Source organism: Buteo buteo, chromosome 5, assembly GCF_964188355.1.
Source record: "Buteo buteo chromosome 5, bButBut1.hap1.1, whole genome shotgun sequence".
NCBI classification, from domain to species: domain Eukaryota; kingdom Metazoa; phylum Chordata; class Aves; order Accipitriformes; family Accipitridae; genus Buteo; species Buteo buteo.
Window position 1 is genome coordinate 14,169,662 of NC_134175.1, and position 23,567 is coordinate 14,193,228.

Consider the following 23,567-nt stretch of genomic DNA (forward strand, 5'->3'; position numbering starts at 1 on the left):
ATCGGTTTATGCAGTGACACCCAACTAATTTACACATAAGCCCCCAATTACTTTACATGAGCACCCCATCAGTCCATGCATGGATATACACCCATGTCGGGGCAGGGACACCTGTGGCCCGTGGGTGACCTACAGTGAAGCAGTGACAGCCTGGAGCAGTGGAGGAAGAGCAGTAAGGAGCACAGAGGAGTGGCAGACAGAAGTCATTACACACACAACCCCAACATCTCAAATCACCCGTTGCTGCACCAAAGGAGTTGGGATGGTGGGGCGCAGCCCACAGCAAAAGCAAGGCAAGCAGAGACTAGGAAGGGGGGAGGAGAGATGTTTGGCTTAAGCTGAAACTGGGAAAGGGGGAGAAAAAGCATTTACTTAAGCAGTTGTTTAATGCTTCATGTTTTCTTTTTTCTCAATACCCAGAATCAGTGATCAGAAGTTTGCATTAATTTGCAATAACTTAAAGTAAAAATTTCCCAAGTTGAGACTGTATTGCCTGTGACAGCCTATACGTAGTCAGAATTGAGGTAGAGACTCAGGCATTGAACCACAAGGGGAAAAGCACCCTAAGGAATCAATTGATGTTATCAGGTAATCTGCCTTGGAGATTAAAGAACACAGAGCAATAAAGTGTTGTAATGAAAAAAGCTTTTTAGTCAGAAATGGGGGTCATAGGGAAAAACACACATTAATGTCAGCATATAATTGCACTATATGGACAAAATCAGATGCTGCAAAAAAGATTACTGTGGCAAATTCCACACTAGAGGATTTTTCTCCCATCAAGCATGACTTTAACAGTAAGCAAGAGGGAGACAAATACAAAAAGCAAGCTTCAGAAACTGCAAAAAAAGTGAGATAAACAGTCAAGATCTTGTCCTGCTCTGGTTCTCTTGATACCTGGACATAGTCCCCTTCCAAGATCCGAGAGGTGCAAGTGCATCCCCTGCTCTCCTCACATCTAGCTGCTAATTGCAAAATCCACTGCACAGCTTCCCAGCAAAGGAGAGCTTCTTCTATCCTGGAAAAATCCCCCACCCTGCCGAGATGAAGCTTTATCTACTCAGTGCCACTTAAGTGGTATCGATTAACCAAAAATGTGAAGGAAAACAGGAAAGAAAGAGAAAAGACAGACATCTGGCATCTCAATACAAGCTTGTCTTTGCAGACAATATACCAACCAAAATTGAGGAAATCAAAGAGAAAATTGAGTGGGCACCTCACTGCAAGATCAAACCTCTAAATAAATGAGACTGCCATCTAATAAATTAATATTGTTTACGTTTCCTTTAAGAAACAGAATATATACTCAGCTAGGCACAGATGAATTTAAAAATACAATTTATACTTCTGAACTTTTTCCCTCAATTTACAAGGATGATTTCTGCCAGTTCTGTTCTGAGCACGGAAATTGTTACCGGATAAGGAATCTGAAAACTGTAATTCTGGAACTCTACCTGAAGACTCAGTATCTGCAGAAATTCTAACAATCTGAGGTTTAATCTCCATCCCTCCATCCTTCATGAGGCCTGTGTGGATAGCCAGTGGCTTTAATATCATCAGTGATAGCCCAAATAATGTCAAGTCAAAGATTGAAAATACTTCAGCAATGGCAACCTAGAAAATCCCATCAATAATTCTGTATTCAGTAAAGGGTGGGTAATATACAGAAACAAATTCTTTAGACCACTATTTAACACCAAAACCAACTCCAGACTGAACAGCAAACAATTGTCACCCATTGGACTAATGGCTGTCTCATGGTAATGGTCCTGCGTAATGTCATGTGATGTGTAATTAAGCAAATTAAGCTTGCTTTTAGATAGCAACACTGAGCAGTTACCCTGACCCCACCATGGTTGACAGTGGTACCATTTGTTCGACAGTCACTTCCCAAAACAATGAGTCTCCTGCACCTCCAGAATTCCTGTCTCCTAAAATAAACCACTTGTCTCATGAGGTAACCTTAATCCTGGCATTTCTCAACTTTCACATTAATTTACAACCTTTACATTCTTTTAATATACTCTCCTTCTAAATAAAATAGGTATATCTTGCCCTTTGAGATGTTCAGAGGCATTGTAAGGCTATTTGTTTGTGCTCTGGCAGAAGAATCACATACCCTTCACACCTCTTCAATGCTGAGAGCAACACTGCCAAGCTTGATGGAAGCAGATTAAATGATAACATGTATCTCCGGATCTCAAAATTTAGCAGTATATTTTTCCAAATACTGTTTGCTTTCCCTTGGCCTTACAGTAACTGCTAGTGATTTTGGACTGCTGCTGTTGTATTGGGATTTGTTTGGTTTGTTTTAATACATTATGATAATAAATAAATAAGTAGCATGTAAACTAGAATCCTCTACAGCTTCTGTAAGTCTTATATACACAACACTGTGTTGTGATTAATCATATTAAGTACATTTTCTAAACAGCAACTGGAAACACAAAAGGTGATGACAAGAGGGTGTTTAAGGGATTAATGAATGCTACACAAGAATATAAGCAGATGGAGATGCTGGTTAACTTGCATATGAAAAAAAAAGTGAATTTAGTTAAAAAATCAGTTATATTGTGGTCCATCTTGCACAGTAACCACAGTTGGTCCCCTCTCTGAGACCATTCACAGCATGCAGAATTCAAAGGACATATTCCTTTGTATTTCTGATATTAAGCATAATATTGAAGATCATTGCCCCCAGTGGGCTCAGTCCTGGCCAGCTCCATCACCACCTCTCATTGCAAGACCATGAGCTAGTTTCAGAAGGACTGGGGGGAAGAAGAAAATCCACATAAAGTGCAATGGTAATTAAGCATGTAATCAATTTCTTCTCATTCACAAGCATGCCATATCGAAAAGTCCACCCCTAAGATGAGCTAAAGAAAAGCTAAGGCAGAGTGCAGCTAAAGCAGAAAGATTTATACACAACTTTTTTCATTAACTTATTTAAGATCTGTGTGTGGCTCTGATAAGGCAGAAAATGGCTTTATGGTCAAGCATTTATGCCATGAATAGCATTCAGATCACTAGAGTTAGCAAGGACCATCCCCAACAATGCCATCCAGAGAATCCCAGGAACTTACAAACTCATTCTTGGTACTAGCTCTTTGTTAAGCAACTCCCATCCACTGCATGTCATACCAACAAAAGATAGTACCACTTAAAAACAAAAGGTAAGATGTGTTTGTCTACATTGCATCTGCAATGAAAATTGCTTGAAAACAATACACAGAAAAAACAAATAAAAATCGTCCATTAGTTGGGTCCTTACTATCTCTGACCTCAATCTTGTTTGCTGATACCCCCAAACTTTTCATAAACCCCTTCTATCATTATTAGCTATAATTTAAATAATTACCGGGCAGAAGAAAAAAAACTGCTCAACCATGGCTCTGTAACCTAGTAATTAAATCCACCTGTAAGGTGCTGAACAATTTGCTTCCAGTGTCTATGACTATTAATGCAGTCAAGTATTTTACATGAGGTGGTGTAACATCACCAGAAGAAAATGAGGGATACAGCTGAAAATTAAGCCATGCTTTGATAAGGTCAGAAAAATCCACCCAAGCTTCTCCACAGACAAAGGTCCCAAATGAGACAGATGTCCCTTGCCCAACGGGCTGTTAGTTAAACATAGGATTTATTCTCCCATCACCATTTATTTTTGAAGTATTCTGGCTGTTTGACTTATTTCAACATGGTTATTACTTTTAGTTAACTCCACTCAAATGACTGACTGAATGGTTTAGACTGACCAAATCCATGAATTACTGCTTAGACAAACAATGCAGGAATCTGCTGGATCATTTTATCTAGTCCTCTGCTGCTGCAGACAAGCACATCATTCAGCCTCTCTCATTGATGTATCAAGGGCCATTTTAGGACTACACAGGCTACCTCTGGTTTAGGTAGCTTGGCAACTCTGGTATTAGCAAAAAAAAGCTATGACAACATGGTGTCAGCGCAAGTTAAACATCCACAAACCCAGGGTCCCAGAGATATTCACCTCAGACTGCGTCCCACACTGCATTGCTAGCAGTAACCAAACCAGCTGCACCCAAGCAAAGCCAGGTTTGCTAAACTATACCGCATCTTTCCCCCGGATGTAGTGCAGAAAATGTGTTCCTTCCAGCCACTCATCAATTAAATGAAATACTGCTCCAGAACAAACAGATATTAGTATGCTTGCATTTCTACAAGGTACCTATTCAGAAAATGCATTGCCTTTTCAGTCTGTGTGTGTGGATAGGGCCCAGTATGCCTCGTCTTTTGTCCCTAGTTAGGTGACGTAGGCACTATCTCTCTTCAAACAACAGGAGTTGTGATAGCCTCTTTTAGCTAGATATTTTCCTATCTTTAGCTAGGTGCGATTGCATCCTGTTGCATTATGCTTCATTGTGATCATCCATCCCAATGTGATCTCTCTGTTGTGTGGTTACCCCTGCAGAGAAAATTTTGGATTTTATCCAAATGATGGGAAAATTTGCCCATTTAGATTACCTGAAGCTGATAACCTTTCTACTGGAAAGTTCCCATCTGGCTAGAAGTATTGCTACTGCATTTTTCAGGGATGCAACTCCTTTGCAAATGACCCAACATTATAGTCCAGAAACAAAAATGCAAAACTTCTTCAAATCCTCCTGAACAAAAAATGAGCTCTTATTCCAAATTACATACATAAACAGAATAGTGGTTAAATTTGGGTTTGGGAAGCTGTCAAAAACGGACAGTGTCAATGCATTTTTTTCTCCTTAGAAATGAAAATACCTTATTTAATAGTTGTCGTGGTTTAACCCCAGCCAGCAACTAAGCACCACGCAGCCGCTCACTCATTCCCCCCCATCCAGTGGGATGGGGGAGAAAATCGGGAAAAAAAGTAAAACTCCTGGGTTGAGATAAGAATGGTTTAATAAAACAGAAAAGAAGAAACTAATAATGATAATGATAACACTAATAAAATGACAAGAGTAGTAATAAAAGGATTGGAATGTACAAATGATGCGCAGGGCAATTGCTCACCACCCGCCGACCGACACCCAGCCAGTCCCCGAGCAGCGATTCCCCACCCCCACTTCCCAGTTCCTATACTAGATATGACGTCCCATGGTATGGAATACACCGTTGGCCAGTTTGGGTCAGGTGCCCTGGCTGTGTCCTGTGCCAACTTCTTGTGCCCCTCCAGCTTTCTCGATGGCTGGGCATGAGGAGCTGAAAAATCCTTGACTTTAGCCTAAACACTACTTAGCAACAACTGAAAACATCAGTGTTATCAACATTCTTTGCATACTGAACTAAAAACATAGCACTGTACCAGCTACTAGGAAGACAGTTAACTCTGCCCCAGCTGAAACCAGGACAATAGTACAGCAGAGAGATCTGTGAAATCACTATACAAATAATATAGAATTTGATGGCAAAGTTTTCTGCCAAGTGACTTAATATATTGATATTATGCATTCCACAGTATGTGGGTCATTATGACAAAATATCATACTATTATTTTTGTTTAATGATTCCTTAATTATCTCTCATATTCTATTGAAGCATTATATTTTATGCACCTAACATAAGCAAATGTAGACATATTTTTCAATATACCTATACATATTACATTATATATTATTGTATTATATCATATCATATTGTACTACCTTTGAGTAAGAATGATTTCCTAAGCTAGGATCTAATTCTGTGCTGCAACATGAATGCTTGTCTATGCTTTGGAATTGAAGATTAATACTGGTTTTAAAACAAACAAAAATTATTTTACAACAGCCCCTCTTCAAATGAAAATGCATGTTTGCTCACAATATTGCTGACATGATAATACATGGTTGATGATGAAAAATAACTGGTTACTTCATTTATTTGTGCATAATAAGCAGTCCTGTCAACACAAAGAAGTTCTGAGGCAATTATAAGAGGACTTAGTAAGATTGGTTATGAAATGCAAGTACAGACTTAGCTAATAAAACAACAAATAGTAATGGAGAATAAACATCACCAGAACATAGGTAATCTCCCTAAGTTTTTTATGCCCAGTGATCAGTTCTGTATTTTATGTACTATTTTTGTAATTAATTGCACTTTTTTTTATTGCACATTTTTCATTTTATATAAATGGACCATTAGTCCAACTTGCCAATCTAGTCCATAGAAAACAAGTGTATTGATCATTGGCACAATCAGGCACCTCTTCTTTAAAATTAACACATCTATGCTGTTTCGCATGTGCTATCTGGCTTCAGAATGGGAGAGAGATTAGAGAGATTTCAAAACAAACCATGCCTTAGGTAGAAAAAGTTTAGAATCCTACCAGAGTGATCGAAGACGACCTGGTTGGCAGGATGTGGGCCTGCATCTACAGATAAAATAGGGACCAACTTCCGAATGTCCCAGAGCTTCATCATGCCGGAGGAGTCACAGGAAGCAATTGTATCACCCTGTCAATGTTGGAAACAAAATAAAAGCATGACTTCTGTACTTCTGCAAAGAAGAAAGCCTATGACACAGGGCTGGATACCCACTGATGCCAGACATAGTAACCGTACGTATTTAAATAAATGTAAGTTATTATATGTGAGGTTCTCATAGCCTCTTAACTATGTTGACTTGAATAGCAACAATACAATATGACTTTTAAACAGAACAGTTCAGGAGAAACTGTAAATAAGGAAGAGAAAAAGGTTATTTTGAATTTTGATACCAGTATCCCCTAAGAATGTGGCTTGTGATTATGGTTTTTTCTCACAGAGACACAGGAATGGCCCTTTAGCCCTGATTTTTAATTTGTCTACTCATGTTTTCAATGTGAAACATAACATTAGAGCAGAACAGACACTCCTTCATTGTTGTACATTCATTAACAGCCATGCTAAGGACAATCTCACTCATTTCAGTGAATCAGAAGCATGCAGAGACTATCTATGTGAGGAAAGATAGCAGGACCATGAACCCCCCCATGTTTCTCTTCAATATTAATTAAAAAAAAGCCAAAACAAACAAACAAACAAACAAACAAAAAAAAAAACACCAAACAAAAAAACCCCTAAAATTGGCAGAAGTATTTTGAATATGTAGCATATGAACAAATGCAAAAGTCAAAGAAGGTAGGGCAAAGGATGCCCAAACATAACTTTGTTAGCTAATTCCTGCCACCGTAATAGAAAGAAACCCCTAGCTACCAATGTAGAAACATTTACTTTTCATTTTAACCTCCTAAATAAAGATTCAAAATGCCAAAACCAGCTCAGCTGGTGTGCACTCAAGTTATCAAAGTCAATGTCTTTTCCAATTTATGCAAAAGTGTAAGATAAGAGTAAAGGATATTGTTTTGAAGGAGAATCACAATGGTATGAAACTGAGAACCAGGTAAAACATGGGCCAGATGCTGCATCCGTGACTTTTTTTACATTCAGTTAATTGTTACACCTTTCATGTAAATAATACCTGCAAGAAAGTGTGTGGAGTTATCTAGCAAATAGAGGAATTAAGATCTGAAAATATCCATTGCCTTCTCAAGTAGAAAGTAATGGCCTGTGAAACTCTATCATGGTATAAGTATAATGAAATCTTTAGGTTCATTTGGAGATCTAACATGTCAAAACTCCATTCTGGCTTGTTACAGGGACTAATACAGAGTAACACCAAGAAACAAAGTAATCATTACTTGGAGAATTCAGCTGGCAATGTGTAAGCTCTCTGCACTTGCTGTTTTGCAAAAAAGCTCAGTAAACTTAACTACATCCCACCTCAATATAGTGGTGCTGAGTACTACGGAAAAGCTATTTGTTTAACTATCTCACCAGCTGTACCCACCTAATTCTCTTTCATTTCATCTGGCTCCTTTCATGAAGTTCAGCCTATACAAACAACAAGGTCAAGCAGGCCGTTTGGGCTACAAACGAAAACCCCCCAAATACAACAGCTACGCTCCAGATTGTTGCATGGCTTCAACTGGAGCTCAATAAAGCAAATTTTTAATGGGGAAAAAAAAAAAAAAAAAGCAGCATCATAGATATGAGACTGGAAGAGTCATCAAATCCAGTCCCTTACTCTTACAAGCAATGCTTTCATATGCTTGCTGTGATAGAAGACTGAATTCCAGAATAGCAGCAGTTCTGCCATCCACCCCCTGCTGCTGATCTAGAACCTGCCTGTCCTTGCATTTACAAATCTTTCAGTCCATAAGTATAAAACAAGGGTTTAAAAGTACTTGTTCACATGCAATCTATATCCTTTAGGTTAAATACAAGGTGTTTTTTGCAGAAAGACTCCTCCCTTCTTCCCTGTCCCTGATGCATTTCACTTACAGTATCTGTATTGTTTTCTGGGTTAAACAGCTGAAGCTTTTCCTTCTCTCCTCCCCAGCCTTTTCAGATAGCATGTAGTCTGGATTAACTATGAAAGTACCCATCACTGATTTTTATAAAGCAACTCTTGCAAAATTGATCGCCAGTTTTGGAAGCCCATTCTGAGATCCCCGTAACCTGACTTTCATAGAGGTTAAAGATGTATATCTCAGCTGAGCAGAGGTTTTGGTGAAGATGGCACACAGCAGCAACTAGCAACTGTGAAACGGGAGGGTGGGACACACACAATCAAGTGGGGCGTCTCCTTTCCTTAGGTAATTTTTACCATGCCAGTAAAGGGAAGAGGAACAGAGCATGTTCCTGTAGAAAGATCCCTCCATTCGTCAGTGTAAGTACTCAGCTTCTGGACCAGCATTCCACACCTCACCATCCTCTTTCTTTTCACTTTCTTCTGCAAAGCTTATGTCTGTCACTATCAACAGTCCACTTAGAAAATCACTAGTATCCCTTATAACTGTTATTTCATAATCTCTAATATGACTTAGACATATTCATGGATTTTACTCCTGATCTTTTTCTATCCATAGAGGCATTTTAGTACATAATACCTTTTCAGGGGGTTGGTTTTGGTTTGTTTTGCTTTAGAAAATGCCTGCCTTCAAACTTGCTTTGCATGTGTCCGATATACTTCATTTCAATAAATGCTCCTTAATTACAGCTTTGGTAACTCAGCAATTTTGAACTAGATCAATGGACAGCCCATCTGGGTAAGACTGCACATAACCCACTCAGTGTAGTTATGGAAGACACTCCAGTGGATTCTCTGTGACTCCTCCTTATGTCATCAGCTGTTGTGTCGATGGATTTTCAATACGACACTTCTCTCTTAAGTAATGGCATGGTCCGGCTAATAGATCATAATAGCACCAAGAATGCTTCACTAAAATAGATATTATGGAAACATTGATCAGAGACAGTCCCTGACGCAAAGTGACTGCAACTGTAGAGCTGACTTTGACCTTCCCACTGGCCTTGATTAAGGGATCGTTACTAGTTGCATAATTACGAGGAAAACAATTTTACCTACTTTTATTACCGGTTCTTCCTTCTAGGAATTAATTTTTCTACAGTAGCTGGCACACCACAAGAAAAGATCCATACCCCATCCTCTTTCAATCTTGCCATCCTATTCTCTGCCGTATTTATTTTCTCCCATTTCTACTACAGATCCCTAAGAAACACAAGGGTAAACAAACCTCCCCTCCCATAGAAATTTACACAATCAAATCGTTAGTAGGTACCAGATACATTGAACCATCCTAACTTGTTATTTAAGCTCTCTTTCACAAGGTGATTTGTGGCCACATCAGAAAGGAGGAGCCCCTCTGATCCTTGCAGACAGTATTTGAACAGAAGCAGTGCTGGAGAAACCTGTTCTGGGAGCACCACCCCACTGTGCTAGGTGCTGTGCAAACAAGCTAGAGAAGATGGTCTTGCTCCAAAGGGTTTACAACCTATCTTAGTAGCAAGATCAACCAGTTCTTGCTGTCGACTTTTTAGCAACTTTCTCCCAGATGCCTGATATAAACATACTGTGTACAAAATGCAACACTCAGTAGCATATTTTGCCTGATTTCCATGTAAAGACAGTAGGCCTCATCTGCAAACAGAAGAAAACACAGGGTTCTGATGGTAACAGGTCAACACAATGCAAACAGGTATTTCATCAGCCTCAGCATACTCTGTCCACAGACTTATTATTAAATGCGTTAATTATTACTGATACCTAGGCAGGTACTACACTAAAAATGTACCAAAAGGATTTCGTTAATGAGCCAGCTATTATATTTCACTACTTCTTCGCTTGATGTCATCTCTATTACATACCTTTTCTACATCAAGTGAGCTGGAGATGTGGGATAACAACTTTTCAATAGGAAGAAATAAACCAGTAATGTAATCAAGCTTACAGATAATTTGAAGCTACGTGCCATTCAAAGAAAAAGAAAGGGATAAGTCATATGCTAAATTAACTCATTTGCATCTGGCCAGGGGCCATTTTCAAAAGCTTTAAAGTGGAATCACTTTGAATTCTCCTATGAGCTTTTGGCTTTTTCATTCCTTTTACAGTTACTGTTTTAGTCATTCATGGAAGAGCCCTCTGCCTTGCTCTTCATTTTCTTCTTTTTGTTTCTTGCCACATTAAAGTCTTTCTTATGATGTCTTTTTGATGACATATTTTACTGAACAGCAAGCTGGACCATCAGGGCTTGACTGATTTTCCTACATGTAAAAGGAGGAGACAATGAGATCCAAAGAGAAAACGTGCAAAAGCAGATTCCCGTTGTACTGATTTTCATTTACACTACATTTTATGCTACAGCAGCCACAGCTTAGTTCTATTACTTCCTCTAATCAAAGAGCACATAGAATGATTCATAAAACTGGTAAGACTTGCTTCCTATTCTATATAATCAAGTTGATACTTCTTTGCGTGTGCACACTGAAGTAATTAAAGAATTTATACATGGATTCAATTAGTCTGGATTCAAAGACTGGTTCTGTTCCAGGCTCCACTTAAAGGACTTTGCAAGTCCTTTAATTGCCTTTATAGTTCCACCCTCTACTCTTTACCTTCCCTGCCAACTTAACGAATATCTTCATATCACAGAAGATCTCCCATTAAAATGGGTATGCTTAACTCCTTATACATCATAATCCCAATCTCAATTGGGATTTGCAAACCATTGTAACAAAAATAATTATAACATCAGGAATTAACAGATTTATATCATTTCCAGGAAGTTTTAAAAATCTCTTTCCTTCTTTCCTTTTTTTTAAATATACATTTTTTTTTCTTGTGAATATTAATAATGATTAACAATAGGACTAATCACCAGGTACACTTTAGGCAAATATTTCCTGAAAATTGCTGTTTCACACCAGCGATAAGGATAAAAATCTGAATAATTATGTCTCTTGCTTATGAACACAGCTCTGGATTTACTGCTGAAAGATCAATAATATATGAACCACAACAAGCGGCTTTATCTAATTTAGACTGAGATAAACCCCTCCCAGGAGTATCCTCTTCAAAGTTTAATTCCGAAGGCAGGTCAGTAGTTGTTTCATGACCTTTTGCAAATATTTTTAAAAAGGCAAAATAGTGAGTGAACAGGCAACTCATTTTCCCTATGACAAGTTCATATCAAATCAGTCAAGTTTACTGATTTGCAAGTCCTTTGTTTTCAAAACAGCTATAGCTGTATGAAGCGTCTTTTAGGGACTCTTATGATGACAAGACCAAGATTTTCATCAACTTCAGTGGAAACAGATTCAAGCTCTAGGCCCCTTGCTAACTAGAAAGAAGCTTGATAATTATTTTCCCTTTCCATTACTATTGGGAATCTCATTGACCTCTGGTATAACAAAGGGTTGATGAGCTTGATACTGGTCTTGCCAGTCTTGTTACCAGTCTCTGAACTAAGTAAAAGGAGTTTGTTCTGTGTACACAAAGCGTGGTGGAAACTCCTTGCCATTAACTGCCGGTAGACAAAGTGGCCACATGAGGAATAGCTTTGGCTACCTCAGACTGAGACAGACTCAAATAATCTGCATTTCTAAGATGCTCCCCGTGGGACACATCCTAAGTCACTTTACCACCATTTTATATGCGTTAAAGCGAATTTTTTTAAGAGAAGGAATCATTACCTCCCACATTTACAGCATGAAGTACATCAGAAACCTGATGAGAGTTACTACCTCAGGCCTTGTTGTAATGCAAAAACTAACTATGCTCAGAAAAAATAACAGGGGGCACGCATGCACGGCAGAGTCCCATCCCTGTGCTACCCTATCCCATGGGGTGTAATTGGGCTTTCTGAGGAGCAGCGAGCAAGGGCAGAGGGATCTCAAGAGAATCCAAGCAGGGGAGAGTGAATCTGCTGTAGTCACTACATGGAAAAAGATTTTAATGTCCAATTAAGCCGAATTACGTAAAATATGATAAAGATAGAGGAAAAAATGCAGATGTAGTCTATTATTAGACTGATGACTAATCAATCACCACCCATTTTTGAAATATCAGGCTTAAATCATCCCAGTTTCAAATGAAAATAACATCTTCTTAGAAAGACATGGAATTACTTAGCCTGGCAAAAATACAGAGCTACACTGATTACCACTTTGGAAGTGTAGTGAACTATTTTTAATAATTATTTTCATCAAGAGTGAGGGAAAAGGGGTGATTAAGGGTTATTTACAGGCACCACCAGTGTTTTCCCATCTGCTTTTTTACTAGCTTTTTCCTTTTATAGTTTTGACTAGAAGCATCGCGATCAAAGTGACAAAGGACCATTTATGTTTCAAAGCAACTGAACACTCACAGCTCAAGCAACTGCAGTCTGGTCCTCACTCCCTGTGACATTTTTTACAGCTTTGAACAGACACAAACTGGTGAGACATCAGTTCTTCTGGAGGTGAGATGAATCCAAGATACTGATGCAGAAAGAATCATCTCTCAGAGCTTCACTGTTGGTTCTTACAGAAGAACCCTCCAACTTTATTAGAAGTTGTCAATGCACAGCTCCTAATTTTGCCCTGTGCAGAACTCGTACAACTTGCTGTAAGAATTTGGCTATTTTTGCCATACCTATTGTGATTACTGATCTATTGTAATGCCTTGATATTATGGTTCAATGTGCAGGTTTTGAGAGCGTACTGACTGTGCATGCTCTGGAGCAAAAGCATCCTCCTCCTCTAATCCAGCTCGATGTGCACTGTAAGCATTTGAACAAACAGGCAATACAATATCTATTATTAAATAACATTATGGATTCAAACCTATGAGAATCTGTTCCAAGCTCTCTCTTAATCCCGCTTACATGACAATATCAGCACCTACCCCGCTAGCTCAAAGGAGACGCCTCAGGATAACTGATGTTTTATGCCTGTGGGAAGCAGGGATCATTCCTGTCCCAGCTCCAATTCTTTTGCTGGCTGTTTTTCCTTCAGGCGCCCCAGCAGCTGAGGTTCATAATGATGTGGTAAGTCAAACCACGCTTTGCAAACATAATAGGGGAATTCTGTGTCAGTGCTTTCCTCTTTCACATGATGCTGCAATCCAGAACACAGACATACTGATCACTTACTGTAACGAAGGTGAAAGAATGTTAGCTCATCAGAAGTGCTGTAAAAATGTAGCATTCTTCAAATTAGCCACTCTATTGTCCAATATCAAATACTTTGCAATTGCTGTTGGTACATGCTGGGACTTGACCAGCTTCAGCTATAACATGAGGACTGTCTGCAGGTACTCAGAAGTGTGCAGTTGGAGACGGCAAGTCCTGGTGGGAAACGCAAAGGAGAGATGCACGCGGAGAAGCTCTGGCTGAAAGGTGAGTGCTGTTAATGCAAACAGCCAAAGAGAGCAAAGGGAACAACCAGACAGTCCTCAGGAGATGTTTCAAGCAGAAGGGAAATTTATTACAGAAGGGTAGAGGCACATAGATGCCTCTTTAATGTGATCAGTGACCAAAAGTCTATTGCTATTAGAAAGCAGAGGAGGAACAAACATATCAGGAAGTGGAAAAAACATGTGGATGAGATGTCTGTGCTGATAAATGAACAGGTATGTGGGCCATCGCATACTCAGAAACTTAAAGATGTTGAGATAGAATTTTTTTACTTCCTATCCTCATTTTCTCAGTGATGATTTTGATCAAGATGAAGAGTATCGTAAAATGATATAATTTCTAGGTTATTAATTTTATCTTTTCAGAGCATATGGAGGCTCATAAAGAACACCCCTTGCGTCCTCCAACGGTTGCAGCAGAATTTCCAGTTCTTCTGACTTTCAAAAATAATGAGGGATCACGGGTCTCTTGTTTGTTTACATGCACTCTGCAGGCTTTCCTCTTGCTGTGGTGAAACAGAGGGAATCTCTCTTCCCTTTGCCACATCAAGTAGCATGAAGTGCCTTGTGGTGTTTGAGGAGAACAACACATGCTAGGCTTGCAGAAGCTTTTTGCACAAATTTACATATGAAACCCAAGATCACTACACTCCCTGCAGAGTTACTGCTAGCCATAGTTGACATTGCACTTGAAACAGTACTGCAAAGAGAGCAATATCTTTTGCAGAGGTTTAAAATAATCAATTTTGTTTTTCCTTTCTAACCATCAAAGAAGTGCCTTTGAATTCTGGGAGCTGTGCAGTGAGAGGAGGAGATGAATGATAATTGCCATTACTGGCTTTTCTCCATATTTTGAGAGATACCAAGACTAAAGTGAAGTTAGTTGCTATCATTACCTGATTAGACACTCCTGAGAGCGATAAGCGTAACAAATTCCTAGGGTATGCCACATTCAAGTACAGGGACTTTATTGTCACTCAGTTCCTTAAAGTCTAAATAAATGCATTTTTAAAAATGGGTTAGTATCCACTGCAATAATGTTAAAATATAGATGTAATACATACTTTAATAAATTCACAAATTAGTATTAAAGGCAATAGATCTATTGCTGAAATGTGAAATTGTCCATTTTAAAATGCAGAACATCTAAGTCACTGAAAGAAAATAAGTGTCAGGAAACTACATGTGTTTTTTTTAACAGAAACTATCAAAGGAACATGTAAAATGAGAAAGTTCAACTTAATATTTGGCTCTTTATCTTGTCTTTGGGCATTTTTAAAGGGAAACTAAATGCATAAGAAATATCAACACTATATAAAATGTATGCACAGAAGCTTGCCCAGTTCTGAACTCTGGTAAGTGTATGAATGTTTCTCCCAGTTTCAAAGTATTTCAGGCGAAAGAATGATCAGTTCAACAAATCTCATCCCATTATTTTGAGAACTACCTCACAAAAAAAACAGCTAAATATCAAAATAGAATAATCTGCATTCCTATCCCTGGTGGACATCAGCTGTGCATTCTCAATTATTTTCATATTAAATCAATCTGATACTCAAGTACCTTCTAAGAGTGATATTTATTCAACTACAGATTAATTGCATTTTCATTAACAGAGAGGCCTTTCCAAATTTGGCCCTACTTTCACTCTTGCATAAATTCATTTTAAATCCAACTTTGTATTGTATAAAGCCACTGTTGTGTATACTACACAACCACATAAACAGCGCTGTTTCAAGTACCCTGCTTCCCTTTGGCCATGATTTGATAAGTGGTAAACAGTTCAAGAGTCCTCTTACCAAACACAAATCATTGGTCTAAACTAAACCCACTTCTCTAACCCAAATTTAGTTTAAACCCATTTGAAAAGTCAACTTTGCACAAACGTGCTTTTTGTGGGAAAAGCTGTTAACTGTCTGCTCGTAACCGATGCAAAACCATACCAATAGCACTTATTTTAACAGGTAACTTGGCTAATGTCACGTAAGTCCCCATCCACACCTGACCACAGCAAACTGGGAGTGCTGGGTGAGCTGGAGTTGAGCAGATTCAGCGTGAGCAGCCACATCTGGAGGACTGGCCTCACAACTCAGTGCCGAGTGTCTGCAATGATTCCCATTCAAGTCAGTGATAACAGCAGTATGGATAAAAGTCTCACAATGTATCAAGAAAATGACTGTCACATGAGAGAGTTACAGGATAGAGGGTAGGGATAGTATGCTGCTTTCTCATGTATTTTAAAACATAGTTGCTTGTGAAATATCACAGAGAGACAGCTTTCACTGTATTGCATGTGGGAAATTGAATTTAGAAGAATCTAGATGGATCTTTGTATTCTGATTTCATTTGTTTTGCAAAATGACAAGTTTAAAAACCAGCTGTTAAAATAAAAAATTAATTATGCTGGGGCCTGGACCCCCTGTGTGCACCTGCCACAGGAAAGTCTGGCGTGCTGGGCCAGGAGATGCAATTTAAAAAAATCCTTATTCCTTAGGATACACAAATTAATTCTTCTCCTCTAAGAAAGAAGGGCAAAGTTTTCCACACTGCTAGCAGTTTTGCATGCTAAACGGCACTTGCTTCATGTATTGTATACACAGAGGGTCACATTCGCTGCAGAACACAGAATTAAGCAAACAAAATCACATTAAAAGAGATAATCTCTTTTTCTTTTGGTTATACTTATGAGCCAATGGACATAACAATATGTTTCTATTTGTAAATATAAAGTCTGAAAACATACAAGAAAATACTGTATGGTCAGTTATTTATCAGTTTCTGCTGAGGGTCTTTTTTAAAGTTATTCAAAACCAAATTATGTCCAAGCTAGTTAAAAATGATGCTGCATTTTCTCTTCTTGGCCTTTACAGAGGTGTCTAAAATCCAAATGTCTATGCAGTACTCCAAACTTTTATCATGAAGAGTTGAGACAAAGCTTCATCATATGCAAATATTTAAACGAGAGCAAAATCTGATTAAAAGCTTCAATTAGAAAAGTTAAATATTTCATTTACTGCTGGTTTAAAACAAACGAATGAGAGAGTATGACAGCAGACACCTGCCCTGCTTCCTACATCTCCAAATGGTCCACTTATGGAGCACAGAAGTCTCAATGATCATGACTAGAGGCTTTCAGCCATCATGGTACATGCAGCTTGCTCCCAAGGCAGAGCAGCTGTCCCTCAGGTATTTCACTATTATAGAGTCTAGGTGCTAGCAGACTCCACAGTAACCTGAGCTGCGTCCTGTACTCACAGCACCGAGACCACGTAGAACTACTGGGATCCAGCGAAGAGTACATACCGCAAAGAAGGGACTGAAAGGACTGACCAGGTAGCAACGCAATGCCTCTTACAGAACATGGGCCTGTAAGGTAATACCTGCAGACAGGTAGATATCCATCTTATAATGCCTGGTGACAGAGAAGGCTGAAAGTGATGTCTCTACAAATATCATTATTGCGAAAAACTATGTGCCTTCTTTTTCCCTGGCAAAGCAAGAAAAGAGAACACAAGGCAGTGGCTTTTTTGGCAATGATCACTGTTACAGTGAGATTCTTTGCTTTCCATTTCTTGATGGGTTTGAAATACTTTCCTAGAACCTACTATCAGGGAGGACAAAAGAAGGTCTTCTCAAATCTAAGCTCCTCTCTATTTGTTTGGGCGAATGTTACAAGATACTTGTGATTTACTGAGAGTACCTGCATGGTGACAACAAAGAGCACCAGAAGGGATTCCTGGAGACTGGAGCAGAGAGGTCCTGTGGCAGAGGGAACTAACCTCACCTCTCATAACACAAATAATAAAAAGTATTAAATGCTTAAAACAAAAGAATGTGAATTTTCTCGACCTGTGGTTATTTTCAGGGTTAGTAATCTTGATAGGACTGGGTTTAAAATCTCAAACAAATAAATTACACTGGGGAGAATAGAAAGGCTGGGTAATTCTGTGTTTCCAAAGGCAACCTGGGCCTTGATTAAACAAACTTCAAGTCTAACAGAAAATACTTTTTTTTTTTTTTTTCTCCAGAAGAAATTATAACTGTGAAATTGATCCAAAACTAATCCAGGAAACCAAATTTCTTTTGAACTAAGACAGAGAAGGAACTGCATTTTGCCTGATTTAGAAGTGCAGAGGTAAACTCTAGCGGCAGTCGGTGCATTCAAACACTGACACTGAAGGTTTTCTCAGTCACAATTATCTGCTATGTGTGAAAGAATAAAAGGATTTTTCTCTGTCATTGACTTATCAAGGTGTATGACACCTATTACTAAGTTTTTCTTTGCAAATGATCTCTGATAAGAAACTAGAAATGGAGACAGGAAACTGAATGACACAAACAAGGTGTGACATTTAAAAACAAGGCTCAGACTTTTTTCAGTCCCATTGAAGCGCCTTGGCTAAGAGACTGTCTCTTTCCTTAAGGACACAGGAATAAAGCACCTTGGGAGAGCCACCCCCATACAAACCAATACATCATGAATTTTCTTGGCCTTTTGAACAAGCTCAGAAAAGTCCATACATGTTGGAGCTTCCTCACAGAAAGAGCTGGAGGAATATTTTTTTACTTCTAGGATATCTGCTAGACATATTCTTACTTGTTTATCCAGCCTTCTATCTTAAGACTCTGATACCAGAGTCGGATAGCAAAAATATTTAACCTGATCAAAATAAAGATGGATCTACCTGATTCTTCCAGAGTGGTTTCAGAACATCTTATCTGGTCTACACATAATGTATAGAACAGGCACATATGTGCTAACTGTAGGGGTCTGTGAATAACAACAGCATCAGAGAGGATGGGAAGAGATTAAACAGTATGCCTGGCCAAGGTAAGAGAGCATTCCAGGAAAATTACTTCCCAAAATAGGGAATAACATGAATATTTCAGAGAATGGATGTGGGAGTGGATTCTAGCACAGGTTTCTGAGAGTTTCACTGTTATCAGAAGGAGCTTTTTGCCAGCAGGTGAAATGAGAGTACGCTGATGCAGATTTTGTTTGCCATGACACAGAGACAGAATAGATTCATTTTTTTACTTTTAATAATGTTCGATGGCCTGAAAATGGTTAACTAATGATACTAAAATCTGTATTTAAAATGTAATTCAGTTCTATAATTATATTTCTTATGCATGGAGACAGAAATAAACTAGAGGAAGAACCTATTAGCCCTTTTGCATGTATAATTGAACACATTTAATATTACTAGGTAACCTTTGCAAGTAACTGGCTTTGAGTTTATGCAAAGAGGTGAACACTTTGAATACATAAATAACAATAAGAGCAGATAGTTTTTTGATTTTGTATTCTGTTCTTTTCTTGTTTGTGTCTGGTAGATGCAGTCAGACATCCCTGGCTTTATTTGGCCATCCATAGAAACATCTGAAAGATCTGATTTTCACATCATTTGGGTGCAGTAATGAATAAGAACTGACATCAAATATCAATATTATTGGCCCAGCTAAATGGTAGCTGACATCCAACTGGAGTGCTGAAGAGGTAAACAAAATTGAAATTTTGTTTTTGTTTAAAAACTGTCTGACATTATTTGTCCTTCAGTAAATCAATGGAAGAATGACCTAAATGCTGTTTGCATTTTGGCTTGGGGAGGTAAAATTGGGCAGTTGCTATCAAGCATATTTTTTGTAGTCTTTTAGGTTTTCCTAATATAAGATGTAATTCCAAAAATACTTTTTTTGTTTTAAGGAAACTTGGTAACCTCTGTAATGATTTCTTAACCTGCAGACATCATAGAAACACAGCATGGCGGATACAAACACAAGTGAATGAGAATCATACTCTTACTTGAACACAAACAGATGTATATACACACACATAAGGGAGCAAATTTTGTTCTACTTCAAATTCGTAATGATTCAACCAAGCATCTACAGTCTTTGTACTTCATTAGCATAGGTGATTTGCCAAGCTGGGAAAATGCTGTGCAAAGAATGGACAAAACTTACCTCAAATGCTATTTAGGCCATACTTAGATTTTATATTACATGCCAATGTTCAATAACAGATCACCATTCCTCGTATGAATTCTATTGTATGAAATGGCATTATTTTCCCTTGGTTGTTGATCAAAAACATGTACTAAGGTAAAAATGTTAGGGGTCTGATTTTTCATATTTGCATGAATTATGCAGATGCACAATATCCTCTCCATAATTATCCACAAGACAAAAGGAGAGGGCCAGGGCTGACTTGGACATCCCTGCCTTGACGTTCAGATGTAGGCATTTTGCCTTTCCACCACCTTTTGCCCACCTTAAGCCTACACTTGTGCCATCATATGGAATCCAACAATTAAATGGGGTCACCTCAAATCCCAGTGACATTCAAAAACTGAGGAAACTACTTTGCCTCTTAGGTGCAGTCTTCACTTGGGTTTCCCTATCTTTGCTTTCCCAGGTAAGGTATGCTCACATACATCTTTTACTGCACTCAGAGCCTTTGAAGAGAGCTGGAGCACATGCAGTAGCCTCTAAAAAAACATCCTTAAAAGCACACACACATGTTTCTACTCAGAGGCTTAGCCCTCAGTGGAAAAGAAACATCTGAAACATTTTTCTCTACAGAGATAGTTGTGTTACGGGGACATGGGAGTAAAAGGAATGGTAACATTAACTTTTAGGAGGAAAGATGCATTTTTCTACATCTTCAATTCAAAAGGAGCTATATGGATTTTGCTCAAATTTTCTCAAATTTTCCACAGGCAGAGAAACAACTTGGAACACTGCAGAATTCATACACTGCTGAGACTGTTACCTTTTAAGTCCTGACATTACCACAACTACAGAAGCTTCTATCAGGGCAATGTGACTACCCACCAGATTCTCCAGAGAGCTCATGTCCCAGCAAGGCAGCCTCCAACAAATGGCCACATTTCAGCGGCCAAACTGGCAGTTATGTTGCATAGACAAATGGCTAATTATGGAATCTGAGCACTATTAAGAGTTCTGGCTGTAAATGTTGCCCACTTAACAAAAACCTATGAACTACAGTTTCAGAAGCATGGTATAGTAAATAACTAAGACTTAATCAGTTTCACAGAGTTTAATGAGGATTTATTAAATTTATATAAATGCATTATTCTTTCTTTCCTTCTTTCTCATACAATACTCTTCCCCTAAAATATCCCTCAATTTTTGGTCACACTGCCTGGATGGCTCTCTAAGTGGAAAACTTGGTCTTTGTTCTTGTATTTTCTCTACAGGATATTGTGCAATTAGAATTTCATGTTCTTTCAAAACTCTGCACTAAGCAGCCTGAGACACGACTATCACAAGCCCACTGAAGTGACTTAGGAGCCTACTTAAACTGACCTATATGCTAAGCAGAAAGAGTTAATGTCTTAGGATCTTTCACCATTACAGCACTGCACCCAAACCCCAACCCTACAGACAAGACTTCTGACAAAGCACAGGATGTGCAGACCCATGACATTAGTGCATTTAAAAAAAAAAAAAAAAAAAAAAAATCCAGGTGGGATTCTGTCAGCGATCAGCCTTCAGTTTTGCCATTTCAGACTTAAGAAACCAGACTTTTCCAACAAATCTTTGCATGGCTGCAAAGCTTCTTTGGCCAGGTTTAACCTTTAGGCTTTCTGTTGGCCACTCTGGAAGTGATGTTGCACCTTTGTCCAAACAGTCCACAATCAATCTCCAAAATCTTTCCCATGAAAGTATTGTTGAAAATACTAATATTTCTATAAAAACCTTTTTTCCTCATAAAACATAGATCTTTTAACCAAAAAAAATGTCACTCAAAAAAGCTTAATCGGCTTGCTTAGGGTGGAATATTTTAAATTCTTAGTGGGCAAGCACTAGAGGGTAAGAAAACAGTTCTCTAGTGCTATATTTGCTTGAAATAAAGCCCTTTCTTTGCTAGCCAACCAATGTGACAACTGTAACTTGTACAACCCGGGACCAACTGCTTAGTCTTTTCAGTAGTTTTCCAGTACCTACAGAGTTAATTTGTATAACTGCAATTACAGCTTTTGAAATTATATTCCTCACTCAGTTTAATCAATGCTGCACTAGATGTTTCCATTTTTACTAATTCAATCATTGAGAATGTCAACCAATGATTTTAGTCTAGAGTTTAATGCCAACTATAATATTCTTTATGAAAATAACATGCTTATCTGGAAGATTATCAGCACACAGTCTTTCAGCTTCCTGTTAATCATTATAGGTCACATTAGAGCATGAGGCTCTTTGTAAATACTCACGTTAAAGACAGTGCTATAGTATTGCTATAGTATTTCCCTCACAATTCTTGCTACTGTTAAATATTTTTTGTTCCACACCACGGTGTTTCAAAATACCGAGAGGCAGGTTGTGCCTGCCAAATATACAGATACAGACATGCAGCCAAGAAAGAATTAAGATGCCTTGGGAATTCTTATTCCCGTCCTTGACATAAGCTTATACTACACTTTCTGCTACATCAACCCCTAGGGTTTCCCCTATAAACACATAGGGTTGACGTAAGCAGTTAGTAAAGCAGTAGCTGATACTGAACAGAGGAGAATATTCAGGATCTCCTACAGTAAAAATTAGTATCTTGCTCTGCTCGTAATGAAAGTGGCCATGAGAGCACAGGGAGCAGGAACACCATTGAGATATTTTTCAGAAAAGATGGTCGCCGAGAGAAAAGAGTGGAAGTGGTAGCAGAAACCAGCACATGCCTCGGCACTTCCACACCAGCTTTAAAGAGCAGTGTGGCCAGGAGAGCTAGAGGAAACATACATCACAAATGTTTTGATTGTTTTAGAATATTTCACGTCACCTCAAAGAAACATTGTGGAAAAATTACTTTCCTTCCAAAGTTAGTAGGCATTCAGATCACAGTCTGTCACCAATCCGAATCAAAATGATTCTTTTTAGACAACAACTATAAAACTAACCATCCAGGAAAAAAACCTAACAGCAAATTTCATTTAAGTAAAGTAACTAAATGATCATGACAAAGGAGAATGGCTTAGATGTCATGCGCTGATCAAAGGAGAATGGAGGTAGGCCCAAGGAGGGGGCATCTTTATTGTAACAGTCTCCGGGACTCTGCTCTGGCTGGCAGGTGCGTGCCACACTGATCCACTCTAGAAGTCATTACTAATAGTGAATTCAGCGGCAGAGGTATCTGTTTCACCAAAGTGCATGACAGTATTTACTAGAGCAAGGAACATAATGATAAAAAAAAAAAAAAAAAGAAATTTGTACACATAACTTGCCTTCATGTTGAACGTAGCATGATTACAGGAATGCAGGTGACCATAGAATGTGTAAACACGGAGACCCTAGGAATTAAACATAAAAAGAAAGCAATTAAATAAGTTATAGTGATATAAATTATTCTATACCCTTGTAAATAGAAAGACCTTGAATTTATGGCTGTGTGCAAACCAAGGCACTTTGTGTGCTAAAAAACAGCTCCTGGTTGCTAAAGAGGAACACATTTCTCACAATTACTAAGGATATATATCCTTAGTTCACATAATAGCTAGCGGAAAAGGTGCATTCAAATATCACAAAATAAAGCCTTGCCAGAGGGTTTGAATTAGAAGGTGTGATCGCTGCTTCCAAAAGACTGAGCTCTTGCTCTTAGGCAGTGATTCAGTACATGTCTCTTGATATTCCACACACACCATTAAAGTCTTCCTTAAGGAACCACAAGCATGAAATCAAAATTAATTATCTTTTGTCATCTTCCACATTAGACTGTAAGTGACCTACATAGTGCAGTAACATATGTCAGATGTCATCACTGATATCTGACTTGTTCTCCCAGTACAGGAGTCATCCAACCACAGTATCTCCTGCTAAAAACCCTG

General features: G+C 38.5%; 1 protein-coding gene across 1 annotated transcript in view; it reads right to left on the reverse strand.

The window, feature by feature from the left end:
- Positions 1-23,567, reverse strand: part of SPAG16 (sperm associated antigen 16) — a 447,435-nt gene that overhangs the window by 111,135 nt on the left and 312,733 nt on the right. The window contains exons 14-15 of the mRNA XM_075027914.1: positions 22,968-23,033; positions 6,317-6,443 (exon numbers count right to left, since the gene is read on the reverse strand). Of these exons, the coding sequence (XP_074884015.1) occupies positions 6,317-6,443; positions 22,968-23,033 (193 nt within the window). The remainder of the gene's footprint in view (positions 1-6,316; positions 6,444-22,967; positions 23,034-23,567) is intronic.